Here is a 25,501-nt window from a genome sequence, read left to right as displayed (position 1 = left end):
ACTGGGGTGTTTTGTTCCAAAAAACCCAAAACACCTGGTAATTTTCCTTCTTATGTGTTGTAAGTGTGATGCCCTTGTTGGCTTTTTGCTAGTCTTAGGGATAGATCTCCAAAATGTATCTGTGTCCTCGGGGAAAGGAAGGAAAGGAACCAGTCCTGTATTCTTTCACAGCTACAAGAACTCCTTTCTTGTTTTTTCTTTTCACAAATTTTAACAAAATGCAGTATAAGTAATCATTGAGATATGAATGTGGTGATGTTTTTTTACTGTTGGCTCAAATTACACTTGTATTTAAGAAAAAAAAAAAAACAAAACAACAAAGCAGCTCCTTTTCCCTATTAGATAAACTTGGCAAGAAAATTCAATATATTGATCAAACTGAATTTAATGGCTATAGTACATTTTCCACTTCTTGGCCGCAGGCAAATAAGTTGGCATGGAAGAAAACTTTCTGCAGTCAACTTCTGTTTCACATAATTTTCTTTGATTGCCAAATTAGATTATTGGTACAATGCTTAGTATCCTGCCATCTTATATAACTACAGAGACAAGTTGATAATTTTCCTAGGTGGTCCCTGTGTGTTGGTTTTCTTAGAGTATCTGAAATTCTGTTACTTAACCTCCCCTGGAGTCATGGGGAGCTGTTCTTTGCTGTGAGAATTTGAGTGTTTGCAAAACACGCTCTGAAATCAGTTAAAAACATTTAACCAGCTTAAGAAGAGGGGGCTCTGTGAACCCTTGCTGCACACTCAGAACATCCCCCTGTTCTCTCAGGGATAACCAACCCCCCCTTTCTCCTCTGCACCCTTGCAGCCGGCGCAGTGTGGCTTAGACCTGCGGCACGTCACCGTGGTGGAGCTGGTTGGTGTCTTCCCAGCACAGATAGGGAGAATAGGAGTGAAGCTGCTGCCCCCATCACTTGCCCTGCAGCTCAGGTAAAGGAAGCTCTCACTGCTGTTGTGTTTGCACCTTATCCACTTTATGCTTTTGATCCCTGCAACTTACTCTCCAAACACCACATCTCCTACTCTAACGTACACAGCTAGACACTGGAAAGTAGATATTGGTGAGCGCACTTCAGGATTAATTTGCTGTCTGTGTAATAGCTACAGCAAATTAAAACACAATAACAATTAATTTAATTATATATTTAATATTACTATGCTCATAGGGATTTAAGTCTGTATTTTTGGGTGCTGCCGCTGAAAATACTTCAGTCTGTCTGTATTTGTATTGGAATTGCTCCTTTGCAAGGACAGCCCCAAATGGCAGAGACAGCTCATCCTCTGCACCAGGGCTGGTGGTGGTTGTGGCCAGGCTAAAGGAGATACTCTTTGAAGTCCCATATGTAGGAATAAGATGGGCAGTATTTCAAAGGGGAAATTATCTCAGCCTCCCCAGCCTGACTGCAGCATCAGCAGTTTTACTGAGGTGCCTAAACTGTTTTGACTTGGGTTTAGGCTGGCAGAGGATTGGTTTTCACTTGAAAGGAAAACTTCCAGGGCCAGCATTTCCTAAGGACTGGAAAAGGAAAAAAAGCCAAAAGTGAAGGCCTCGCTGGCAGGAAAAGAAAGAGTTGTTTAGAAAAAAGTCAAGGAGCATTTTAAGCAACATAATCTATGATATGCCTGAGGAAAGGGAGTAAGTTTTATTTGGAGACAATGAAAATTGCTGACACAGCAGAGTGGGGATTTTTTAAAAGCATTAAAAAAAACCTGTTCTCAATAAATAAAAACTCTTTTTTTTTTTAATAAAGATGCTTTTACTAAAGTTTAAATGGTTTTCCTGCGGCTCTGTAGAAAATAATAAGCTCTCTTAAGATTGCATTCCCTGATCCCTTGCAGCCTTTTATGAGGCTACATTTCAGAAACTGGTGTAGTGTGACCTGTCCTGCACACAGCCAAAGTTAGTTTTCCATTGATTTTGTCTTTGTAGTTGCTTAGTGTGTGAATTGCAGCTTTCCAGTTCTGCAAGGTGCTCAAATCAATATGAAATGCACTCTTAAGAATAAAGGTGTTGTCCAGAATTGACATTTCAGTAAGCTAATGAGCACAGGTACCCCAGTTAAAACTTTGGAAAGCACAGAAGTTTAGCATTTGGCTTTTTAGAAGCATTTTTTGTTAGGTAATATATGGTACAAGATGAATGTAGTTTTCTGTCACTAGTGCTTAGCTTTAATCTTTATTTTAGTTTGAATGTAATGGCCAAGCTCCCTAATTGCAACAAGACTATGCCTAGAGCACTCAGACTTGTTAGGGGGCTGAAGAAGGCCAATTTTGACGCTTCATACCTTTCCAAAATCCCCTCAGTTTCTTCTTCATGGCAGCTTTCTCTCATTTTCTCATGGCAGCCTGAATTTATTTACCCCACACTAATGATGTTGACTGACTGCATATCCAAGCATCTTCTAGTACATTACTCCTTCAAGCAAAAGATGAAAAGAGCACCACAGATAAACTTTTGTTACTTATGTAGCTTTTGCTGCTATGGGAGCTTAAATGACCACTTCCACCACTTTGAAAGAAGGACTCCTCCATGATTAGCAGTGGCTTTTGTTCCTCTAAAATTAGAGTCACAACTGATTGCTATTATTAGGTAGCAGAGAAAGCAGACTCCAGTAATTTTGTCTTGTTTTTTCTTACTGTGACTTTTTGTCCTGTTTTTTCTTACTGTGACTTTTTGTACCAAGGAAAGCCAAGATTGTCTTACTTGCAACTCAAGCTTCATCACAAGGGTTTTCTTTAGGCAATGTTCATACTAACCTTGTTTCACTCCTGTGACAGCAACGAGTAATGGCAGAGAGCAGAGCTGGGTGCAGTCACCTTGACACTCCTCTGATGCAGAGGGCCCTTTATCTGGCTCCTTGTCAATGCTGAAACCAAACCTACACTCTGTGTAGCCCCTGTGACCATGCCCACCTTCCTCTGCTCAGACCCAAGAGGCTGGTGCTGCCCTTTAACAAAACCAGTTCCTTACTTTGCAGGCTGCTGCTGAGGATCCCCCATTACAACTTCAATATCGTGGTGATGGACAAGCACGGCATGGACAAGGAACGCTACCCTTTCCCAGCAACACCAGCTGAGCTCTTTGCCCTGATTGACAAATTCCCCTTGAGAAAAGATGAGATGAAGCTGCAAGCAGAAATTGGTCAGTCATGTCCCTAATTCAGCATTTCAGGGCCTGCAGTTGTCGGTGAATTTTTTGTGATCTACAGAATTCTCCCCTTGGTGCTACACAAAGCATGGCTTTTTCAATCACTGATGTGATTTTTTGTGTGTATTGGTAAATCTGTCCAGCCATGCAGCTGCTCTGCATAGAAGGGTGCACGATGCTCTTTTGTACTTTCAGTCATCTTTAGACCATAGAATGGCCTGGGTTGGAAGTGACTTTAAATATTATTGAGTTCCAGCCCTGCTGCCATGGACATCTTGCACTGGATCAGGTTGCTCAGAGCCCCATCCAACCTGGCCTTGAACACTTCCAGGGATGGGGCAGCCACAGCTTCTCTGGGCAACCTGTGCCAGTGCCTCACCACCTGCACAGTGAAGAATTTTCCCCCAATATCTAATCTGAACTTGTTCTCTTACAAGTTCAAGCCATTCTCCCTTGTCTGTCACTCCAGATGCTTGTAAAAAATCCCTCTCCATCTTTCCTGTAGGCTCTGTTCAGGGACTGGAAGGCCACAATTAGGTCACCCCTAAGCCTTCTCTTTTCCAGGCTGAACAATCCCCATTTTCTCAGCCTTTCCTCACAGGAGAGGTGCTCTGTCCCTGTGATCACCTTGGTGGCCTTCTCTGGACTTGCTCTGACAGGTTGATGTCTTTCCTCCTGCTGGGGACCCCACAGCTGGATGAATGTGGATGTAGGATTTACTACCTAATGGAATTTCTTGTACAGAGAGTGAAGAACTGAGGCACAGTTCTGGGAGTTTATTTTGGATTTTTCATTCAGTGTAAAATTGGGGTTTCTTTCTTACTGTTTATAATTCTTTTTATTAATAAAATATTGTTTTGCAAACAGATAGTTGTCTTAAATTCCTCTTGGGGGTTAAAGTTGGTCAGTTGATACAAAAGTTGGTTCAAAATATCTGTCTGCAAACCATTATAAAAGACATTAGCCTCACACTGAAAGTGCATTAGGAACCCACTGGTGCCTTTTAGTTCCACTAAAAAAAGTGTCAATCACAGACAAAAAGCATGAGCCAAAGGCAACATGAGCATTGATTTTCAGCAGCAGCAGGGAGAAAATTGGTGATAGCAGGAGCATGGAAGTCATTGCCACAGGGAACATGATGAAGGAGCAGTGATCAGTGTAGAGGATGGGCAGTAATTACTGTGCCCCGTGTACTGCAGTTCTTAATAGGAACATATGTTCTTACCTGCTACACTTCTGCTTCTGGCTTTTAATGTCCAACAGTCTTGGAGTAACAGACTTTTTTCCCCCCCTCTTCACCTTGGAGACAGACAAGGCTGTTGATTTGATGGCAGGGAAACATTACTCCAGGGAAACATCATCAAGGATTTGTCACTTCCAGAGCTGTGAAAATACTTGTTTGCAAGTCATCACTTGAAATTAACAAAAAAAATTCCCTGTTTAATAAAAAAATATCAAGAGGCAATCAAAGCAGGAAAAAATTTCATTTGTTTTATTACAGCCCACAGTCTTGACAATCCACTGCAAAGAATACACATAATGCTTAAAGAATACAAGTATCAGAGGAGTGAAAACTGTGAGTTACAGTTTGGATGCCTGTTCACTGGGTATGATGCATGATTTGACTGTCTGAACTAGCACCCAGCATCTGTGCTGTTCATTCTTGTCCCTCAAGAATACAGTTTTTTTTCAGCCAAATGCTTGTTTGACTGTGACCATAAGGTAGAGTTTTAAATTTTATAGTGGTGTCAGCAGAAGAACAGTTTTAGCACCATCTTTAAAGCAATCCTTACCAGAATTTGGTCTCTTGCATCCTCTGAAATGAAAAAAAAAAAAAAAAACACCAAAAAAGAAAAAAACAGGAAAGAAAACTTTTTTAAAAGAAGATTGGCCCTGCAAATGAATTAGAGAGGGTGTGGATGCAGAGTGAGGTAAGTCAGCCTTGAGCAGCTAGCAAAAGCTGCTGAAGTGTGACAGCCCAAGGAGGAGCTGTGTGGGGTATGCCATGTCTTCTGAACAGGGTGATCTGCTCCCCAGGGTTAGGAGGGTGTTGCTGAACACACAAGAGCAGCTGCAGAGGGATTTTCAGAAGGGCATGCAGTGATAGAAAAGGCCTTAAGCTGAAGGAGGACAGGTTTAGATTAGATGATAGGAAGAAATTCTGAGGGTGATGAGGGCCAGGAATCTGGAGGCTTTCAGGGCCAGGTTGGATGAGGCTCTCTGAAGCACATCTTGTGGAAGATTCCCTACCCACAGCAGGGAGATTGGAACAAGATGATCTCTGAGGTCCCTTCCAACCCAAACCATTTTGTGATTCTGTGCCTGTGGAACAGAGGCAGCCAAGGACACATCCACACAAAGACTGCTGTGGCCCCAGTTGTGGTTCAGGTTCTTTTGCATGTACATGCTTAGAGCATGAATCACAAGTGGACAGGTTTAGGGGGGTTTGTTCCCTCACTTTTCCTCACTGAAAACATGATTTCCAATTATGTAAAATATATTACAAAATAAAAATCTCAGATGGGTCTGATTTTTCTCCTGTATTGCTGCAATTCCAAGATGCTGCTGCTCCAGTTTGATTTAGGTAGAGTCAATGCATCCAGTCATCTTTCACAACTGGATGAACAGGAGCAGGGTTTACAATTGTTACAATCAGGGAAGTGATTGCAATCACTAGGCTGTTACAGGAAATTGAATTAAGTGGAGGAGAGTGCATGAGTGATTGGATTACTAGTTATATTCTGCACAGAACATCTGTTAAAATCCTGTGATTAAGAAAAACTGCTCTTGATTAGTAATACAAGGTTTCTGGCATTTTCTGTTGTATGTTTTTGTGAGGAACAGTGAAAAATACCATGTACCATCTCTGTTTTGGAGTTGAATTAGCCTGCATGTATGGTATGCAGGAATTTAGTAGAATGGCCTTTTGGGAGTGTTTGAACAAGGGATTTAGTAGTTCTGGCTTTAGCCCAGCATTTATATATGCAAATATATTTCAGTAACTCATCCTGTACACTTCTGGTCCCAGAAAAATAACACTGCATAAGCAAGGTCCAGTATCTACACCAGTGCACTTTTTTATTAAAGGTTTCACAAAAAATTTTCCTCCCTCCAAGTTACGCTGGCTGGAGTCTCTTTCATACTACCAACACAGCTCTTCTTGCCGTAGCTCTAATCCTACCACTGCTGACAGAATGCAAATCTGATTGAAAACACAAATATTAGACCTGCCATAAGTCTCACCCTTTCCATCCCACCTCCAGGCTGTCATTGCAGGAGATGTGACATATCACAGTGTGTGGAGAGTGTCATGGGCTGGAGGTTCCTACATAAATCTGGAAGTTCTGAGCATGAACCAGAAGACTTCCATTATTTCAGATGAGAAAAGAATTACTGCTCCTGACATGCAGCATCTTTTACAAACAAAACTATTGAGATAAATTGTGGGAGGCAGCAGTTTTATCAGCAAAAACCAATTTTGTAAATGGCCTGATTTTCCCCAGATTCTACCCAATAATCCACCTAATTAGATGAGAACAATCCCTGCTGTCACACACCTCCTTTACAGCTGCAGAAGAGAGGCAAATTTGAAGTTGCACATCCCTATTCTTGAAGTCCAAAGCCCTCTGGGACAGAAAGTGTTGTGTTTTAAATGAAAACACCAATGATCCTTCACAGCTCTGCACTAAACAACCACAACATGGGACTTCATTACAGCTCAGTACTTACATAAGAGCGTGAGTCAGACTGCATCACATAATTAATGAAAATGCAGAGCCTAAAGAGTAACCTGGAGTATATTTAAATACTCTTAAAATCACAACTCACTTTTTAAATTGAGGTGGGGGAATAATAGAGCTCAAGCTGTGCAATCTCAGTGCTTGATCACTTCCAGCCACTCACCACAGTCTCTGTTCCTGCTGTACATCCCCAGGAAGTGCTTTACACCATCAGGGGGTGGCTCAGCTCCTCTTGGCCATGTAACTGCTGCTCTTTTCTCTCCCCATTTGTGGCTGGAGGATATTTTTATGGCAGCTTGGGGAAGGGAAGAGTGGGAAACCACCTGCAGGTTCTGGAAGGCAGAGCAGCAAGGTTGCCTGGGCTAGAGGAGCCAGTGAGGATATGGGCAGCTGAGGAGAGCACGTGTTTTTTCTCTGGCCCCTTTCAAGCAGTGACCCAGCTGCTGCATGCTCTGTGAAACACAGAGGGGACAAATGGGAATGCCAGTGTCCATGCAGAATGTGCTAGTGCATCTCTAGCTACCAACACGTCTCCCATTGCCACCCACGCAGCCAGAAAGTAACCAACACCTGAATTTCAATAATTAGGATGGCTCATACTTCGAATTTACAAGGAGAATTTGTTATCTGTCACCTCCAAGAGAAGGGGAGGAGGAACTAATGTCCAGTTGTACAGGAGTGACAGGGGTGTCTTGCAGACCCTCAAGCAAGTCCTTGAGTCCTGAGCAAAGGTACAGAGAGCAGAGCAGTGGCAGGAGGGCTCTTCCCCTACCTGCAACTGTTTTCCAGTTTTTGGGTGTCTGACCTGCCCATAAAGGCCAGGACCAGCACAGGGACGAGCTGGGCAAGGGTGGTGTGAAAGCTGAGAGCACTGAGCCCTGCTGGGCTGGGCACAGGAACTGAGCCAGGCTTTCAGAGTGAGCAGAGGCAGCACAAGCCCAGAGCCCAGGAGCAGGGTTTGCTTCCTCTCTCACTGGGAAGGCACAGCAAGACACAAAAGCCCAGGGCACTGGAGAACCACAAGATGATGTAACAGAGCCCTCAGCTCTGAGGTAAGTTGAACTGAACACAACTCTAATGAAAGTGTAAATTGAGGGGTCAAATGCTTATTGATTTTTCTTATAATTAAAAAATAAATCAGCACCAGAAATTACAGAAAATATGCATTTTGAACATACCTGCATGTTCAGGTGGGCATGACTTTGAACGAGGGAAGAGGCAGGAGATTCAGACTTGGAGGGGAGGACCTGGTGAACAGGTGGAGTTAATATACATGTAAAATAATTTTATAGCAAGGAGAAAGAATGCTGTATTTTCCTTTTCCTTAGAATTGCATATTTAAAAGAAATCAGATTTAATGCTTATGAAATCAAATATAGCTTAATTTCTATACTTTAAGTGCTTTTAAGACAAAAAAAGGAGAGACGGAGACACCATCAATGGAGTCCCACCTCTGAAAACATGCCAGAACCCTTGCATCACATACAAGCGATGTCTTTACCTCAGTGAAATAATATGGGATACTCCTGGGAGACATAGTTTCCTGTAATTCATTTTAGGAGAGACAAAGACACAACAGCATTTCAGTATTTTAATTTAGAAGACGAAACAGAAATCTTGACAAGAGCTGCAAATGGCTTACCAGCCATCTTTGTCCACAAAACAATGTACAATGCACAGTACAAAAATGTTCTCAGCAGAAAACATTGCTTTGCTCAATTTGGGCATAGCTTAACATACTGCAATGCCATTTATGCCATTTACTGCTAGTACTGTTCATGTCCACCAGAATAATAAAACAAATTGCTAGCAACAGATTGTAAGCAGAACAAAGGCAGCACGAGGGATATGTGACATTCTCTAATTGCTGCAGCAAATTACTATGCTTGGCTTTAGGCAAACCTCAACAATTAGAACTATTCTCAAAAATATACACAGAGCTGTCAGGAGCAGTAGCACACAGCCATGTAAATGTTATTGCCACAAAGTAGGGTTGTTGAAATAAATAATGTAAATAAAAGGTCAAGATGCAGCCAGGGTGAGTTTCAAAAGCAAGCTGAGATTCAGTTTCCAGTATTATCACTTATTAAACAGCATTTGAAAACATGAAATCATCAGGGAGGCAATTCATGGGCACAGTGCTAAGGTTCTGTTAGCATGCTTCTCAGCAGCTCCTGCTGAGCTATGGTAAAGGGCATCACTGCAAATAATAGTCTGCATCCTGTTCTGGAATTCACCATCATTTCTCTAGGGTTCTTAAATGTTAACATCTCTGGGGGTAGAAAAAATAATAACTAATTAGTTGGAAAAAGAGTTTATAAAGTGCATGGGTGAGCTCTCAGAAGATATTGTTTATGTCATGGTGGCAAAGTGCTGAAAATCAATGCTGTATGTTAGCAAAGGAAAATTTCAGTCTTAACTTCATATAGAAGAAAATAAGAGGGGCTCTCCCATCCCTTCTGCATGCTGCCTTCTCCCAGATACAGGGGATCAGTGTCCAGGGAGAACCTTCTGGTCACAGCTGCTGAACCAAAGGGAGGGGTGAAGGGAAGAGAGACCCTTGCAAAGATTCAGGTACAACTCTTATTATCTTGTGTGAGCCCACAAATCAGACAGCTGTGGAAACAGGACTCTGATCTCTTCTCCAAAGATGTAAGAAACCCAAAAAGCTTTTCTCTTCATTGATGCTACAAAACAAACTGCAAACTTTACATTCCCGAAGTTGGGCAATGTGCAGAGCCATCAAGAAGTCAAAATTGCATCAGACTAAAATGCAACCCTCCTGTTACTTCTCCTTATCTATTAGGATCAATGGATGCTCAAAAGCTGCTCTGCAGTTATAGTTGAGTTGACATTTTGCAAACTACAACTTAGAATAATTGCATTTAGCAGAGCTTAACCAGTCAGGAAAAGAAAAATCAAAAATTAATATATAAAAACGCTTCATTCGTGCTGCCTCAGCATAATCTGCATTGGAGAAGTACAGAAGAAAAAGCTTCTAGTCTAATGTACCATGATCAAAACATGCTCACCATCCCAATGCTTTCTCTCTGAAACCATTACAGCTGAAAAGAAAGATGAAAATGTGGCATCTGAAAGGTATCCAAGGAGGGCAGTGGCACTTGGATTAGCACAGGAAGATGGCAACAGCAGCCCCCAGTCTTTGCAGCTTTCCTCTCATCTCAAGTGTAACATGGTGGAGGTAGAGGAGATAGGAATCATTTCATCCTGGTTTTGGTATCTCAACATGTAAGCAGGTTTAGAAGCCTGAAGTCCCCATTCAGCTGACAGAGAAATTCACCAGAGAGCAGGGCTGGATACCAAAATCTGCTGGCAGGGCTTGGAAAGCCCTTGGCATCAGCTCTTTTTGATAATTATTGGCGCTGTCTACAGAAGTGTTTACTGGCCCAACCTGACCTTTTACAGCAAATGTTGCACTTTTACTCTTCTTTAATGGGTTGAACCCTCCAACTTCAATCACAAACCCTGCTGGAAAAATATGTAGCAGAGTAAAATGTGTTTTGTAACATGTTTTCTGCACCCACCATGGAGCAGATTTCTTCTCCACTGATGCAGTTTCAGTTGTTCAGGTCTGTGTAGAAAAAGACTTCAGAAACATCAGTTCTGCTGTATCTGTTTACTCAGGGCAGGAGTTTATGAATCAGTGTTAAAATTGTGCCCACTTCCTCCTAAAAATTAGCTTTGAATAAACCATTCAGGCACCTTCAATATTATAAATACAGATAGAAAAGGAAGGCTTTGGTCTAATTCCTGGCTTTCTGTCATTTTTGTTCAGCCTGGTAACACACAGTACATGATGACGCACAATTATGGGCAATTAATTCAAATATCCGGGAAACAAGAAATCACATCTGCAGTTAATCATCTTGTGCTTTTTCCAAACCATAAACCATCTTTACAGAAGAAGAGAACAAAGAGATGAGAGACATAATTAAATGTGACATTTTCCATAAATCAGATGTTTCCTACAAATGGGCTGATAACATCAGAGAGCAGCAAAACTTTCCAAATTGCTCTGGTGTTTATCTGATGTTCATGATCTCTCCGAGGCTCTGGTGAGTGTGACACGGTGCTGCAGAACTGTCCCTGCTATAACCAGGGATCACTTCACTAAAGATCACTTCACCCTTCTACCCCAACCTCCATCAATGGCAATCCCCAGCTGAAATTCCAATTTCACCTGGAATTCCTTCCCAGGTGAAACTGTTCCCTCCACAGGCTGAACTGCAGCCTGGTCATAGCCCAGCCTGGAATTTCAGGTGTGGGCTCAGAGAGACATTTTGGTCCTTTGGAAGGAACAGGCAGAGCTTAAAGCCCATGTATGTGCCAGGTGACACTTCCCAGATGCAACCATTCATCACAAAATCTGCTTTATGACCAAAATGGGCAGAAGTTGAAGCTGTAAAATACAAATATTTTTGTTTCAAAGCAAGATGTGATTTAGCTAAAATGTTTATGCTTAGGAGATTAGGAAGTACCATTCAAAAATTAGGCAAATGCTTGTGCTCCATGCAAAAGTAAATTAAATTTAAAATTATTTTAAGTTTTTTCAGTTTGGCAAATGAAAAAATGCTCATTCCAAGGTCCATCTTGGAGGAATTTTTTGTTATTATTTTTGCCATTTTCACCATAAAAATTAACCAAAGCAAATGATTCAAAAGACCAATATTCCTCTACAACTCAAGCTGGAATTTTATCTTGAAGAACCATTTTCTTTATATTCAAGAAGTTTATCTGTTTGAAACAACTTCTAGCAAAAGAAAAAAAAAAGTTTGTGCCTACATGTCAATGTAATATTATTATTTCCAAAATAAATTCAGGTTTGTAGTACAACCAAGACAACTCAAAACAATTCTGTTAAAAAGAGAGGTAGTTTAGGTGTCAAAAGTTAGGTTTGGTCACTTTGGATGATACTGATAAAAAATAATTAATAATAAAGACAGAATATGGTGATAAGAACAAGGTCATAAGATGTTGTGTGCTTTATATTTGTGCTCTAATTTATCAGCTCACAGCATCTGTGGCACAGAATTGTAGAATGACAGAATCATTTAGGTTGGAAAAATTAAAAGGTAAAACCAGACAAGACTTCCCTCACTGCCCAATTTGAGCTGAACTTCAGGAAAAAAAGCGAAGAAAAGATAAAGAAGGAAAATTAAGTCAGTTTTCTTGAGTAACCACTGACATTTGGTTCCCAAACTGAGATTCTGTAGGAGAATTTCAATTTTCAAAGATAACTTGGTAATTTCTGAAAATGGTGAGTCTCCAACTGGGCAAGCAGTGCTTCCAGTGACTTTCAAAAGTCATATCAGAATTTTGAAATAACCTATGCATAATGAAACAAAAAAATCATTAAAACTATTGTTTTCAACATGAATAAATAAATACCTTTTATTTTATTCAATAATATTATGATTTTAAAAGATTGGCTGTAAACTTCCCTGCAGCTTCCAGCCACTCCAATGAAAACCAGCATAAAATATCTTAAAAAGAGAAGAATTAACGCTACATTTAAGGTTTTGAATTCAGCTCTAAATACTTGTACTTAGTTGTACACTATGACAACTACAAATGTCAAAATCTCCAGCTGTAGTTGCTCAGATATCAGATTATATTCTGTTGTTCAATCTAGATTTCTTGCAAAAAACTATGGGGGGAAAAATGTAGGAATAGCTATAGATTAATTTGCCAGTGCAAAGAAAAAGTTGTGTTCTAATTGTGGAAAGTTCAGAAGAAATGCTGTTCACTCAGTTTCCTGATATTTCATTGTCTTACACCTTGAGGAATCACAAAATTACTGTTGAACAATTGTCATGGTTAATAAGATTAATGATTGTATTGGCCAAGACCCACTCACAATTAACTGCACTGGGGGATTTAATGAAAAGATGTCCTTCTTGAATTAAAAATAATGTGTATGGGCCTGAACGGGACCCCAGCTCATTCAGAGGAGATTTTACAGTTATGCAAATCATTTTGGCATGTGCTTTAATCCCATTCTGTTCTATACAATCTGCTGAATCAGGTTTTAGCAAACTATCCAAACCTGGCATGTGTCTCTCTCAGCAACAGAGATGGGGACTGGCATGTGGACATATTCCCTCTGTTCAATGACATCAGAAGGTCTTGGCTAGAGCTGCCAACTGAATGACAAACACAGTAGCATCACACAGTTCTGGAAACTCTTTGAGGATTTGTCATGATTTATTTTCATTAGAGGCTCTTTGATTACTTTGGACCAAGTCTGCCTTTTCTGCATGTGCATTAAAACACCCAGAAGATGTCAGGACACCAGCCCTGCCCACCAGCTCACTGCTGCCCATTTCTAGGGCAATGCAACACTTCAATGCAACTCTGCATTGGCCCTGCTTGGCTGGGTTCTGGTCCCAAGCCTGCCGTGCTGCACCACTGCACAACCCAACAAGCAAACACGATGAAGAAACACTGTTTGTTGTCCTTCATACCATTATGGCTTCTTAACTTAGAAACACCAAAGCACAGACTGACTCTGAATCTGCTTGCTGTGTGCCACTGCTGCTTTCTGGGCCATCCCTGAGCCAGCAGAGATTCACAAACCTGGCATTACTCACTAAGTGATCAGCGGGAGGATTTGCTGGCCCTCAGGCAGAGCTGACACCAGAGGGGACAGAGAAAGCCAGTCTGATCTCTGTGCCAGCTCCAGCTCTCACTGGCTTCAGGAGAAACAACTCACACAAGAAGCCTGGGTAAAGGATGTGTGCATGAAAAGTGCGGAATGCATTCAAATCTCACTCAGAACCTTTATATCCAAGGCAAAGGGTTCAACCCTTCTCATGTTCAAGTGGGCAAAGTGACAAGAGTCTGAACACCCCTGAAGCCAAGGAGTGCCTGTGGCACCCCCAGGAGTGAAAGGCTTTCAGAGTCTGCGTTTCCCCATGCTGGATCTCAGCATTAACACCCCTTCCACTGCAGCTCCCGGACTGTCAATCATCTTCTGCCAGAGGTGCTGCTCTTCCCCTTGAGAGTCCATCCAGTCAACCTCCTTGCCATTGCTTACACCTGACAACGGTAAAAACATGGGAATTTGCCATTTTAGGAAGCAGTTGGATAACATCACTCCTCATTGACAACAGTGTACAGGAGAAATGACAAGCACTTTATACTTCCCCCTGTACAGGGAGTTGTACTGAAAACAGGCAGCTCCTGGAGAGCACCAGTTTGGCATTGAACACCCTCAGGCACACGGGCAGAGGCTCATAAACTTCCCCACGCTGCACCACAAACAACTTTTTCCCAGCACAGGAGGAATGGATTCACACCTCTTCCAGCTCACACCACAGTCAGCAGAAAAGCTGCTGCTGCCCAGAAGTGGTTCACTCCTTCTCACTGGGATGCTAAGGAATGCTTCCCAAGGTATTCACAGTTCTTTTAGACTGTGCAGAAATACAAACGGGCACATAACTTTTGTGTCTCATTCAGTGGAGGAAAGAACTAAATCATCTACAGATTATCTCCGTGCTGCCTTTTCTCCATTTTCAAATTCCACAACTTACCGTGTATTTTCAAAACACTCAGTAACATTTCTGTCCTTCATGAATCACATAGGGTAAGGAAAGAGGAGGGCAGAGTGAGAAAAGCAGCCTGAGTCAGATGGGACCTTACCATTTCCAGTGCTCAAACGGACACCTCCCAAAAAAATATTGCTGGAAAGTGACTCCTTGTCCCACACAGTCAGTTCCAGGCAGGCATTCCGTATGTCCCCTGAATTCAAGCCACTGAAGGCAAAGGTGTGATTCCACTGGGGGTTCACGCTCCTTTTTACTATGGGAGTTTTGTGTTTTGTAGCTTTGCTGTCATCTGGGAGCAGGTATCTGGGAGATAAAGAAAAGGAAAAGGAACATGGAAATGAATTTTCACGTAGTATTCACAATATCCAACAATCATCTAGAGGCTCAAATGGGATCAGGATCCAATCTCCCCACTGGTATTTTGTTAAGTATCTACCTGAAGTGCTTATTTTGTATTTGTGCTCCATTTGTTCTCATACCTACAGTGTCAGTTACCACAAGCAGAAATTGGAATTCAGTCTCCTTGCCCCAGGTCTCAACCACAACCTTTTTGTTTCAGTGAGGCTAAATATAGACAGTCATAAAAATATTGGCTAGAGAAGGGACCTCTCTGGAGTCATCTTGTCCAGGGTCCATCTCAAAGTGCAACAAGAGATTGTCCAGAAAGAAATGAAAATTACTTTTTCTACTTGAAATGTATGTGCTGAGTGATAGTTTTAAGCACAGCAGAAGATCAAGATAAAATCTAAGTTGCACCAGAGAATTAAAGACAGGATGTTTCCATGGACCTCATTTAGTAACAACACTCAACCCATTACTGTGAATTGGAACATATCTAGAAATCAGCAAGCCTGAAAACTAGCATTCAGAGCAAAAAAATGGCAAAGAAAAATATTTTAAGGTATCTATTACTTCCTAAATGTAACATTTATAATGCTTATCCTACATTTATGAGAAATCCATTATAAAGAGATATGCAGGATTTAGTGATTTTTTTTTTCAAACACAAGCATTCTGTGCAGTTTGGATTTTGACTGTCCAACACAAAATGCTGCATGTCTAAATAACACACATATGTTGTCATACTATGTAAATTTTTTGTGTACCCACATGCTTACAGGCATGTAACACAAATCTTAAATTAGGTCCAGTGCAGTCATTTAAAAAAGGAGAGGAAAATCCCCACAAACCCTTTAACAAAAGTATCAGATGTGCCTCCTGATTTCACTGCTGTTAAATTCTTTGCTTCTTTGATGAGGACTTCTAATATGCCTCCAGATGGCAGATGAGAATCTCCTTTCTTTCCTTTTTTGAAGCCTCTCTTTCCTAAGCATAGAACAAAGTTGCAAAATTACAATCGGAAATTATGCATACACTGTAAGACTGATTTAAAAATGTAAATTGTCTTGGCTAGATTTTTAAAAGTGATGCTAAAATTTACTAACTTTAAAAAATGCAGAATGTATCTGGACCAAGCTGATAACAATGAGCTTTTAAGAGAGCAAACCTTGAGGAAACCTTACTACCAGTAGAGGGAATATAATCTGTTTAAAAAAAAAAAAAAGAAGAAAGGAGAAGAAAGAAATCTAACCCATCAAATGCAAATGCCAACAAGCAATACTGTCACTGAGACACTGATATACCTGAATTTGGCATTTCCATGTGCACTCAGGTGCTGCCCAGTGATTGCTCTCTCTTCAAAGGATTGCTGTTCCTCATGCTAGTACAATGCAAAGAGATAGTAACTCTTCTCCCTTGTTCTTTGCTGATGAAAATAATGGCTCAAGTAAAGAGCTCAAATAAGATTTTGCAGGACTAAATTGCAGCAGTAATACAGTAAGACTGAGCAGAAGAAAAGCAGTGTGAAAAATGGAAGAAAATGAGGAGGCATATTAAGGTGAATTAAGCATGAAAAATTAAGTGAAGTCTCTTACTTGATCAGCTAAACACTGTATATAACTAGCTGAAAAAAGAACTCTCCGACTACAATGCGGACAATTTATTTCTTTGTGGCTGCCCTTGATCATGTTACCTAATGTCTGGATTTCTTTTTTTTTAAATTAAGTCAGAGCCATGCATCAACCAGTGACTGCATATTCCTCTTCCTGTCTCTCTCCTTTCTCAGTGTAGGAGAAAAGGATGAAGCAAAAGAAACATACACATGTTTCAGAATTTCCACACATAACTATTGAAGCCAGGTTGGATAAGGCCTTGAGCAACCTGGTCTAGTGGAAGGTGTTCCTGCTCATGGCAGGGAGCTTGGGACTAGATGGTCTTTCAGGTCCATTCCAACCCCTTAACATTCTGTGATTCTACAAATGAGCATATTAAAGTATGATTTCAATCTTCACCAGTACCATTACTTCACCCTATGTGAGGATTTTTAATACATCATCATCACATGGTTTTTAAAATCCTAATTATTCATGTTTGTTTTACCTTGAAACTGCCCCAGAGGAAGCATCAGGTTTCTGTCTGGGGGAATATAACGTAAAACCACTGTCAGTTCTCCTTTGTATTGAAGTCCAAAATCTGTCACAGCCTCCACCTGAAGAGAAAACAAACAAACCAACCAGAAATCCAGCCAAGGTTAATAATTCACCTTCTGCTTTTGATTTTAATTCTGTTGAAATAGCAATACACCCATAGAGTATTTTAAACACTTCTTAAACACATCAAGATGTACCAGTCCACTTTCAGATAATAAGACATTCCAAATTGGAGGCAATCACATTTTAGAAAACTTTCTGAGCTAGGGACTGCAAGCTCTCAGAAAAATAAACCCATCTGGCATTAGACACTGTTCATTGAACACACAGAGGGGTTATGTAGCATGAGTAAGTGAAAAAAACCATCAGCAAAAAATTCCCTCAAACTTATTTCTGAGTATATAAACTATAACTGATTTAAGCTGATAGTCAGCCCTTATTTGCACCAGTCAGGATTTAAAATGTAATTAATTTCATGCATTTTAGAGAAGCCACTCCTGCGTCATTCTTTGGCAAGATGTGTAGGGAACAAAGGGGAGGGAGAGCAGTGTGCAGCTTTGAAACAGAAAAACTTCTTTAAAACTGTTATTAGCAGTGTCCTCTTTGTTTTCTACACAGCTACTCTTTCTGCATTTCTACGTGTTTTTTCAGGAATGTTTAAATCTTACCCAGAAGAACGCAATCAGTGCTCTTCAGTCCATCCTTTTAAAAACAATATCAGGCCTTCACTGGCAGGGTACTGAGCTTCCACTCATGTTGTAAGAAGTTGGAAACTACATTTTAAAAACATTGGCTGTAACACAGAGAGCTCTAACTTCACTGGTGGAGCTGGGTCTACTCAGGTGCTCCCAGCCTGGTCCAGTGGGAGCTGCCCCTGCCCATGGCAGGGCATGGCAGTGGGATGACCCAAACCATTCTCTGATCCTGTGATGTGATTCCTGTACGTGCTGCAGTGCTCAGGTTTGGGTACAAATTAACAAATCTTCCTGATTTCTTCAGAGGGATGAAGGACATGGATAAAGAGAGGGGATCCTGCAGCACTGCTGTGTCGGAACTCAAAATGTCCCTCAGACATTTTTAGAGGTTCCAGGCCTTGGTCAGAAGCATTTTAGACCCTGGCAAGCAGCAGAAAACAGCTGTGATCTTGAGTTTGAACCATGGAATGAATTACCAACTTTAAAGGTGGAACAAGCAGTCACAGAGGGTTAGATGGTATAGTAAAAGTAGTCACAAATTAGAGGGTAAAATTTTTTAGTATTGTACAGGGGGGTTTTAACACCTGTACAGGGGGGTTTTACTTTGTACAGGGGGGTCAGGAGTTCTAAGATGGAGGAAAGTGGGCCTGATCCTTTTCTTCCTCCTTCTTCTTCCTTACCTCCATGTTCTTGGTGATGTTGGCATTTTTCTATTGGTTTAGGCTGGGGACACACTGTTCAACGTAGGTGACAGATATTGGCACATTATTGTAAATATAGTACACGTAGTTTCTGGTATTTAATGTTTGTACCATCCCACTGAGGGGCAGAGCCCCACACGCTGCCCTGCAGGACAGACCTGCGGCAGGACAGCAGAACATGTTAGAGATAAGCAAAAATAAACAACCTTGAAAACAGCACAGACCAACTATGGCTTCTTCTTTGGCAACGGGGCAGAAAGACAGAGACTCTCTACAATCTCGGAATCACCAATACCCACAGATTCCAACACTGCTGGAGGCACACGAGGCACCACAGAAGCCTTTAAAGGACTGTTCATGGAGGAATGTCTGCCCTGTGACTGTATTTCTGTGAGATGTATTCAGCTTGTTTCCTGACACCCCACGGAGGTCAAAATTCTATTGCCAAGAGAAAACAAGCAAGAAAAACCCCACCAAGAATTTCTGAGGTGTGTGCAGGGGGGCAGCACTGCCTCCAGCTCACAGACTGCAGGCTGAGGCACTGACACCTCCACTGGGGTGAGTCTGCACCCAAGGGTGGGACAGAGGACAAAGCCAGGTCAGTCACAGCAACAGGGCCCTTTTGTGACTTTGAAGCATTTTCAGAGCAACACAGGCACTGCTGTACTTACTGAGAGAAACAGTCCTGTCTGACACAAGTGTGCAGTGCCAGCTGCTATAACAAAGGACTAAAGAAAACCTGTAGTAAATGGCAGTGGAATAATTTACACATCTACATTTTGCCAGTCAGGCAGCTCACTTATGGCCTAAATTAAGCAAGTTTAGGATCAAGTTTCCCATAAAGGCATCAAAGGCTATTTTTTATTTAATTCTACTAGTGGACAAGCAAAGGTGTAAGTCTTAATGTCAGAAAAAAATTTTCAGCCTCTCTTCCAAACCCACATGACTCTATACTCTGCCCTCTCTTTAGCTCTTTTTCTGACTTAAATCACACACTTCTTAATGCTCATAGAAAAAACACGTCTTCAAGTCTCCAAAATTTCACTGAAGCAGCTAAATGATTCATGGTAAAACAAACAAAGCACTGTAATAAATCCCAGAAAATGTTTGTTTGCCATTCCTCCATTCCTGTCTCTGTCAGGAGTCTATATAGAAGAACAGTGTGTATTTTGTATGGATATTAACCAGTGCTTCTTTTTTGTTAATTCCAAAAGTAGTAATTGATTTTTTAAAAATTTTATTTTAAATATCATCCTTGCTGATCAAAAACTTGAGCAGTGTTCTAAGTTTAGAAACATTATTGGTAACAACTTAGAAGGCAGACAAGACCAATTCTGTGTTTGCTTTCTTTGACAGTAAAAGAAGTAATTAAAAATCTTTTTAATGGGCTTGGAAATAATCAGATACCACCTTCCAGCTGGACTGGCTGAAATGCTTAGTGCCTTATTATCCTGAGCAGCAGAGCTTCATGACTCTTTTGGTTATTTTCCTGTTAGGAGTAAAAGGAATCACCTAGAACCTAATAACAGAGCAAACAGATCCATCTCCCACCTGATAGAAGGGCAAAAATTAAACACTCTCTCCTGAAACCCAAAAGATAATATGATTTCCTTAAATGTAATGAACATAGAAAACCCAAATCAATCAGTCAACCTTGATAATATTAGCTGCACACCTTATATTTTTTTTGCAATTAGAAAGATACACTTTCTTAAATGTCAGTCTAAACCCCTGGAATTCCTGGGGATTATGGCTGCTGCAGGAGCAAGCAAGAGAGAAGCCTTTAATCCTCTAGTTTACAACAGCTCTTTGAATCCCTTCCAAAAATGAACCCCTTTGCCAAAGCAGGGGAGGCCTGGGCACAGAAGTCCCCGTGCCCTTCACTGGGTACAGGGCAAGCTCTGTTCACAGACAGATCTGCTGGTTTATCTTGTGCCTTTGCAGTTAAGGTGAATGAGAGATTTTGTCACATCTGAAAGGTGTAAAGCACTTTGAACTAAAAAAATAACAAAACTTGTTTCTTGAATAACCTCTTAATGGTTGGGTAAGGGGAATGGTAGGGAAGTTCTTTGTTTTATGTGGTATTTTAAAAGATTTGTGTACTTACTAAGTAATTTTTAAATTGGTGTTTATTACAGAACGAATTTAGGGCTTATTTAAAAGCTTTTTTTTGTTATTGTTTTTAAATAGCCAATTATATGTGAAATATTCATGAAGATTTCAAAAACAGCAAGCTTTTACTGGACTAAGAATAAGTAATTTTGTTTTTATTGTCATATTAGACACTTATAAAGTCCTGCTTTATAAAAAAGTTCCAAAGGGAAAAAATAACTAACTCTTGCTAAATTTGCTTCACAGCACTTTCACCAGTCCTGGAAACCCTTACCTTGGGCTGGAGCACAAACCACTCATCGCCCTGATTTTCAAAGTTCCAGGAATCAAATGGAATTTCCACTTCCCCAAGGAAGCTGTTGCGCCCAAATCTGTCATAGTGCCAGACAGAAACCTGCAGGGTCCTGGTTTCCAGCTGTGAGTGACTGATGACATACTACCAACAAGAAAAGAGAAAAAGAAACTCTCAGAATAAGCAGAAATAATATTTTCCACAGAGCCTTTTATGGCTCTAGCTCAGTTGCACCAAGCCCAGAGCAGTTAACAAATGGAGCATGAGAGAGAGATTTGTTTTCCTTGCAAGCAAGATTGATCTAGCCAGAAAGATCATAATTTTAATGTGAAATCTTTCTTTACTGTATACATGCAGTGGTGATTTATCTATACATAAATTCTATCACTATTATGGCTCTTTTTTTTATTATTTACTGAGTATTTTTGACTATAAAGTAAATTATGATGCTTAAAAATATGATCCTATAAGTTAATTCCCTCCAAGTTTATGTAAAAGAAGCAGATCAATATCTAGGTTGATAAAAAGAAGCCCCATTGGTACTTTCATCCCTAAAGAATCTGCTTAACACTGCTTTCCAGAAAGCAACCTCTCATTTCCGATTTTTTCTTTGTAGCTTATAAAAAAATTGTTCTGCAAACACATACAGCAGTATCTGCAAGGCATGCACTGAGCCTATGAGTAACCCTTGTTGGGTTTGAAAGCTATTTAAAAACTCATGTCTAGCTATTAATATAGCAAAGCTATTAAAAAACTAACATTGTAGTCTAGCAAATACACAGAAAATTAGAAACATCTTGAATTCTGGCTCTACACACTCTACTTTTAGCAAAAAAAACATTATTTCCCCAACACTCACCCTTCTAGTGTTAGCTAAAGAAACCCAGATGTCTTATTTTTGCATCAGGAGCAATATCTGGACATGGACAAATATTCTCTAAAAACTGAACAGTCAAGTCAGTTGGCTAATTATGTACAGATATCCCTACAATGCCTAGATGCCAACTGTCCCACTGTGAGAAACCTCATATTCTGCAATGAGTAAAATTCAAAGAGGGAAGATACAAGACAGATTTAATTCTTTCTATTTTCTTTTTTTTTAACAGCATTTTCAGTTGGGATGAACAACACTTCCTTACCTACGCACATTTCAGGTAACCTCCTTTTGTTACAATCGGTATTTTTGAGAAATTTCTATGTCCTAGAAGCAATTATGTTCAGTGCTATATTCCTTGATAAATAAAGCCTAATACTTTATTTTTTCCCAGTTCAGGCAAGCCTTAATTTTACTCTATACCATTTAAAAATGAGGCTATAAAAAGTCTCTCCCTTGGCAAGCAGACTGAGTGTGTGCGCCTGCAAAATGGTTTTGCAGCCAGGCTAAGCCAAGTACACCAGCCAGGGAACATCTATTTGCTTCTATTATAAGAAACTTATTTAAAATGTAACTGAAATTAAGAAAAAAAAAAATTCAGGAGAAACTGGTTTCATGGTAGCCTGCTGGATGACTCCTTTCAGTTGGTAGGAAAGGGAATCATCAGGAGCCTTCAGGTCAGGATGCTGGAGAGGCAGTGAAGGGGCAGCAACCCCTCCATTCCCACCTGCTCCACAGAGGCAGGGAGGTGAATAAGCAGCTTGTGAGGGGCTCAGAAGAGTTCAGCCTCTCTGGTAGGGGTGGGTAAAGGATGAGGAAAGAGAGAACTGTGGGCACTGTGTCCTCAAGCACATCAAGCCCATTGCAACAGAAAATGAACTTCACCACAGGTTTTTAAGAGGACAAATAGTGAAGCAGATGCTAACATTTTCTTATCAAAGTAAGTTCTGCTTTAGAAATAAGTTAAACTTCCCAGAAGAATTCAGATCTAACTGCAAAATGTTATTTTCTCTTCTAAATCAGGCAGGAAGTTATAATCTAGCTTTGTTTCAGCATCAGGCATATAAAATCTTTAAGGTGCTTTTAACAACTCTAAGCTCAGACTAGATGGGAAAATCAAGTTTTGAAAGAGATCTGTGGCAACGGATGGAATTTTTAACTGTAAAGGAGAGAACCAAACAAAACCACTTCCCTAATGCTGAAAGCCACAAATTGCAGTTTATAGGTTTTCTAGATGCTTTTGCTTAAACACCTTCCATTTTGAGGCATTTCTCCCAAGTTCTAATCCCTGTACTGGAACACATATGGAAAATACCTGTGAGCACAAGTGAAACATTCATCAGAGCTTGAGAGAGAGACAATTCTCACCTTCAGTGTCTCATTAAATTCCGGGTTGGTGCTGTTACTTTTAATTTTGGTCTTGCGCTTGCTTTGGCGGGACCTATCAGGCAGCAGGTAGGCTTTGACATATCTGCAGAGCGAGGAGCAAAGGGTTAGCAAGGAAAATAAAATGACCAATGTGAGCAAAGGCCTGACATTGCTGCATCAGCAACACATATGAGGAAATTAATTTTTGCAGTATAAAGAGTGTAAACACGTAACAGAATATGTAAAACATGGAGAGGTATAGCCCTTACCTACAAAAATAGTGGTGTAAGTCAGATAGGGTTAGAATAACAAAAGCCAGAGCTAAATTAATTTGTTTATCCTCTGAAATGTAACAAGCTTTCCTAACAATTTCCCTTTTGCCATATATGATTACCAACTGGTCACATATGACAAAATATACACTAAAAATACAACAGAATTACAAACTTCATCATTTATATACCATAGATTAACCATGATTAGAGACACTTATCATTAGTTTCTGATGAGAGAGTTTACACATTACACTGAAGACTATGATGAGAAACTCAGAAAATGTGGTACTTGCAAAGTCAGAGTATGGGCCCATGAAAACAAAGTTATTTCCATTAATCCTTGCCTCCAGAACATCGTTCCTCTCATATACTTCAGTTTTGATTATAGAAGTAAAAGAAACTAGATGCTGCCTGGCTATTCCTTCATAATTTTTTTCCATTTTAGTATCAAATAGGTTGGTAATTTAAATAATCTTACTGTTTCCCCGGAAAGGGTACATGTTGCCTTAAGCAGCACACAGGAGATGCCCTTCCCACAGGGAACCCAAACCAAAATGCTGCTGGTACCAGCTGGATGCTGTGAACTCCCAGGCTTGAATCCCAAGCTCTGGTTGCATCCAGGGTGGGATGTGCTGGGGACACCCAGCAGGGCTGAAGGAAATTCTCAGTTCTTACGGGTCAGTCCTTTGCTTCCTCTCGTCTGCAATGGCCAGGTTCCTGCAGCTCCTCACCAGGATGTTCAGGGCACCTGTTTTGTAGATGTAGCTGATACTGAGGAGGATTTCCCCGCTGACCTTCACGTTGCCATAGTCACCAGTTTCACTGTAAACACTCACCATGCTGTTTATGCTCGTCTGGAGGGGCACAGAAAAAGGGCTCAGAGGCTGAAACACTTTACTCTTTCCCAAAATCTACTTTTGTGGGGTTTTTGTTTTGTTTTGTTTTTTTTGTTGTTTTTTTTTTTTTTTTTCATAAAGCTACAGCTTTACAATAGTGTCACACTTTGTAGGACTTGCTACGGAAACAGATAAATCATAGAATAGAATTGCCATGATTTGATGTGCAGAGAATAAGTACTGTAGTTAATAGTAGTTTAAATGTCTAGACAGATGTTTTTCCATGCAAGACTCAAACCTATTTATAAATGTGACAGAATCCAAATTACCACCTTTTAATTAATATATGGACTGAAGAGCAGACAGGCTACATAAATTGTAAGCTTATGTAAGACCCAAGCAGAAAAAAAATAATTTAAAAGTCTTCTTTTAAAAGAAGTAAAAATACTTCTCTGGCTCAGCTGGTCACCTCATTTTTACTGAGTCTCATAAGACAACTGCTGACAGAGCCCTTAGGAAAACTTACATTCCCATAATGGAGATAGCACAAAACCATCTTTATTTAAAGTGGCACCTGTCTCTCATTAACAATTCTAAAAGAAGAAGCAAAATTCAACCCTCACCCCCTTTCAACATATTTTTCAAATTCAAAAAAGAAAATTCAATAATACCACCATTTTTTTCTTCTACAGCATAATATATCATCCCTCAATCCCTCTTCCTTCACACTCATAAAATGCAGTGTACTGCTATGGGGATTCCCTCTTCCAGAAGTTTACAATTAGGAAAGAACTGAATATTTTTAAAGAAAACTGGAAAAATATCCACACCTTCTCAAAAGCATTTGAGAAATCTGGTGTACATTTCCTTTTGAGTCATCGGACAAGATTGCTCCAAAACATATAACCACCTAAATTCTGACACACAGGAACTTTGCAAGACACCCAGGTACAGTCTTCAACAAAAAGGGAGAAAGGAGAGAGAAACCTTGAAAGTAAGCTAGAGCAGAGGATTCAGGAGAACTCACAGTATCACCATCTGCTTCAGGAACATTTAAATATGTCCATTTTCTGTCAGAACCTTCTGGGGAGTTCTTTAAAGAAGGCAGTGCAAAAGATCAAGAGAAAAGAACATTAGACTGCGGCAATAAGAAAGTGTAAGTGCAGTGAGAAATCTTCATCTGTATAGAAAGGTAAAGGAAGTTTGTATTGCAAAGCCATAGTGAGAAAGAAAGAAAGAAAAAGGTATCACCATATCAGAGAAATTCTGTGTTCTCCATACACTTCAATCATTGAAGGATGCATGGTTCAAAGTAATTACATAGAAATGAGGTCATCTGTGCATCAAAATAAACAAGGTATATTTTAGAACAGTAGCTCAGCAGGTTTGGATTCATAC

At 40.3% G+C, this 25,501-nt stretch overlaps 2 protein-coding genes across 10 annotated transcripts in view; one reads left to right on the top strand and one right to left on the bottom strand.

Moving 5' to 3' along the window:
- Positions 1-4,021, top strand: part of SRPX (sushi repeat containing protein X-linked) — a 40,727-nt gene extending 36,706 nt beyond the window's left edge. For all 4 annotated transcript variants that reach the window (XM_072935011.1, XM_030282639.4, XM_030282625.4 and 1 more), the window contains 2 exons: positions 814-935; positions 2,984-4,021. In XM_072935011.1, the coding sequence (XP_072791112.1) occupies positions 814-935; positions 2,984-3,164 (303 nt within the window). In that variant the 3' untranslated portion in view covers positions 3,165-4,021. The remainder of the gene's footprint in view (positions 1-813; positions 936-2,983) is intronic.
- A 4,449-nt stretch (positions 4,022-8,470) lies between these two features.
- SYTL5 (synaptotagmin like 5) overlaps positions 8,471-25,501 on the bottom strand; it is a 79,899-nt gene continuing 62,868 nt past the window's right edge. For 4 of the 6 annotated variants that reach the window (XM_030282590.4, XM_030282617.4, XM_004174940.6 and 1 more), the window contains 8 exons: positions 25,131-25,196; positions 23,943-24,121; positions 22,993-23,095; positions 20,733-20,894; positions 16,901-17,009; positions 15,652-15,787; positions 14,556-14,764; positions 8,471-13,952 (listed from right to left, as the gene is read on the bottom strand). In XM_030282590.4, the coding sequence (XP_030138450.4) occupies positions 13,810-13,952; positions 14,556-14,764; positions 15,652-15,787; positions 16,901-17,009; positions 20,733-20,894; positions 22,993-23,095; positions 23,943-24,121; positions 25,131-25,196 (1,107 nt within the window). In that variant the 3' untranslated portion in view covers positions 8,471-13,809. The remainder of the gene's footprint in view (positions 13,953-14,555; positions 14,765-15,651; positions 15,788-16,900; positions 17,010-20,732; positions 20,895-22,992; positions 23,096-23,942; positions 24,122-25,130; positions 25,197-25,501) is intronic. The other 2 variants (XM_030282602.4, XM_072935005.1) reach the window with 1 other exon arrangement.

Source organism: Taeniopygia guttata, chromosome 1 (genome assembly GCF_048771995.1).
Source record: "Taeniopygia guttata chromosome 1, bTaeGut7.mat, whole genome shotgun sequence".
Lineage (NCBI taxonomy): Eukaryota > Metazoa > Chordata > Aves > Passeriformes > Estrildidae > Taeniopygia > Taeniopygia guttata.
The sequence above is the reverse complement of the archived record's forward strand: the minus strand, read 5'-3'. Positions and strand labels throughout refer to the sequence as shown.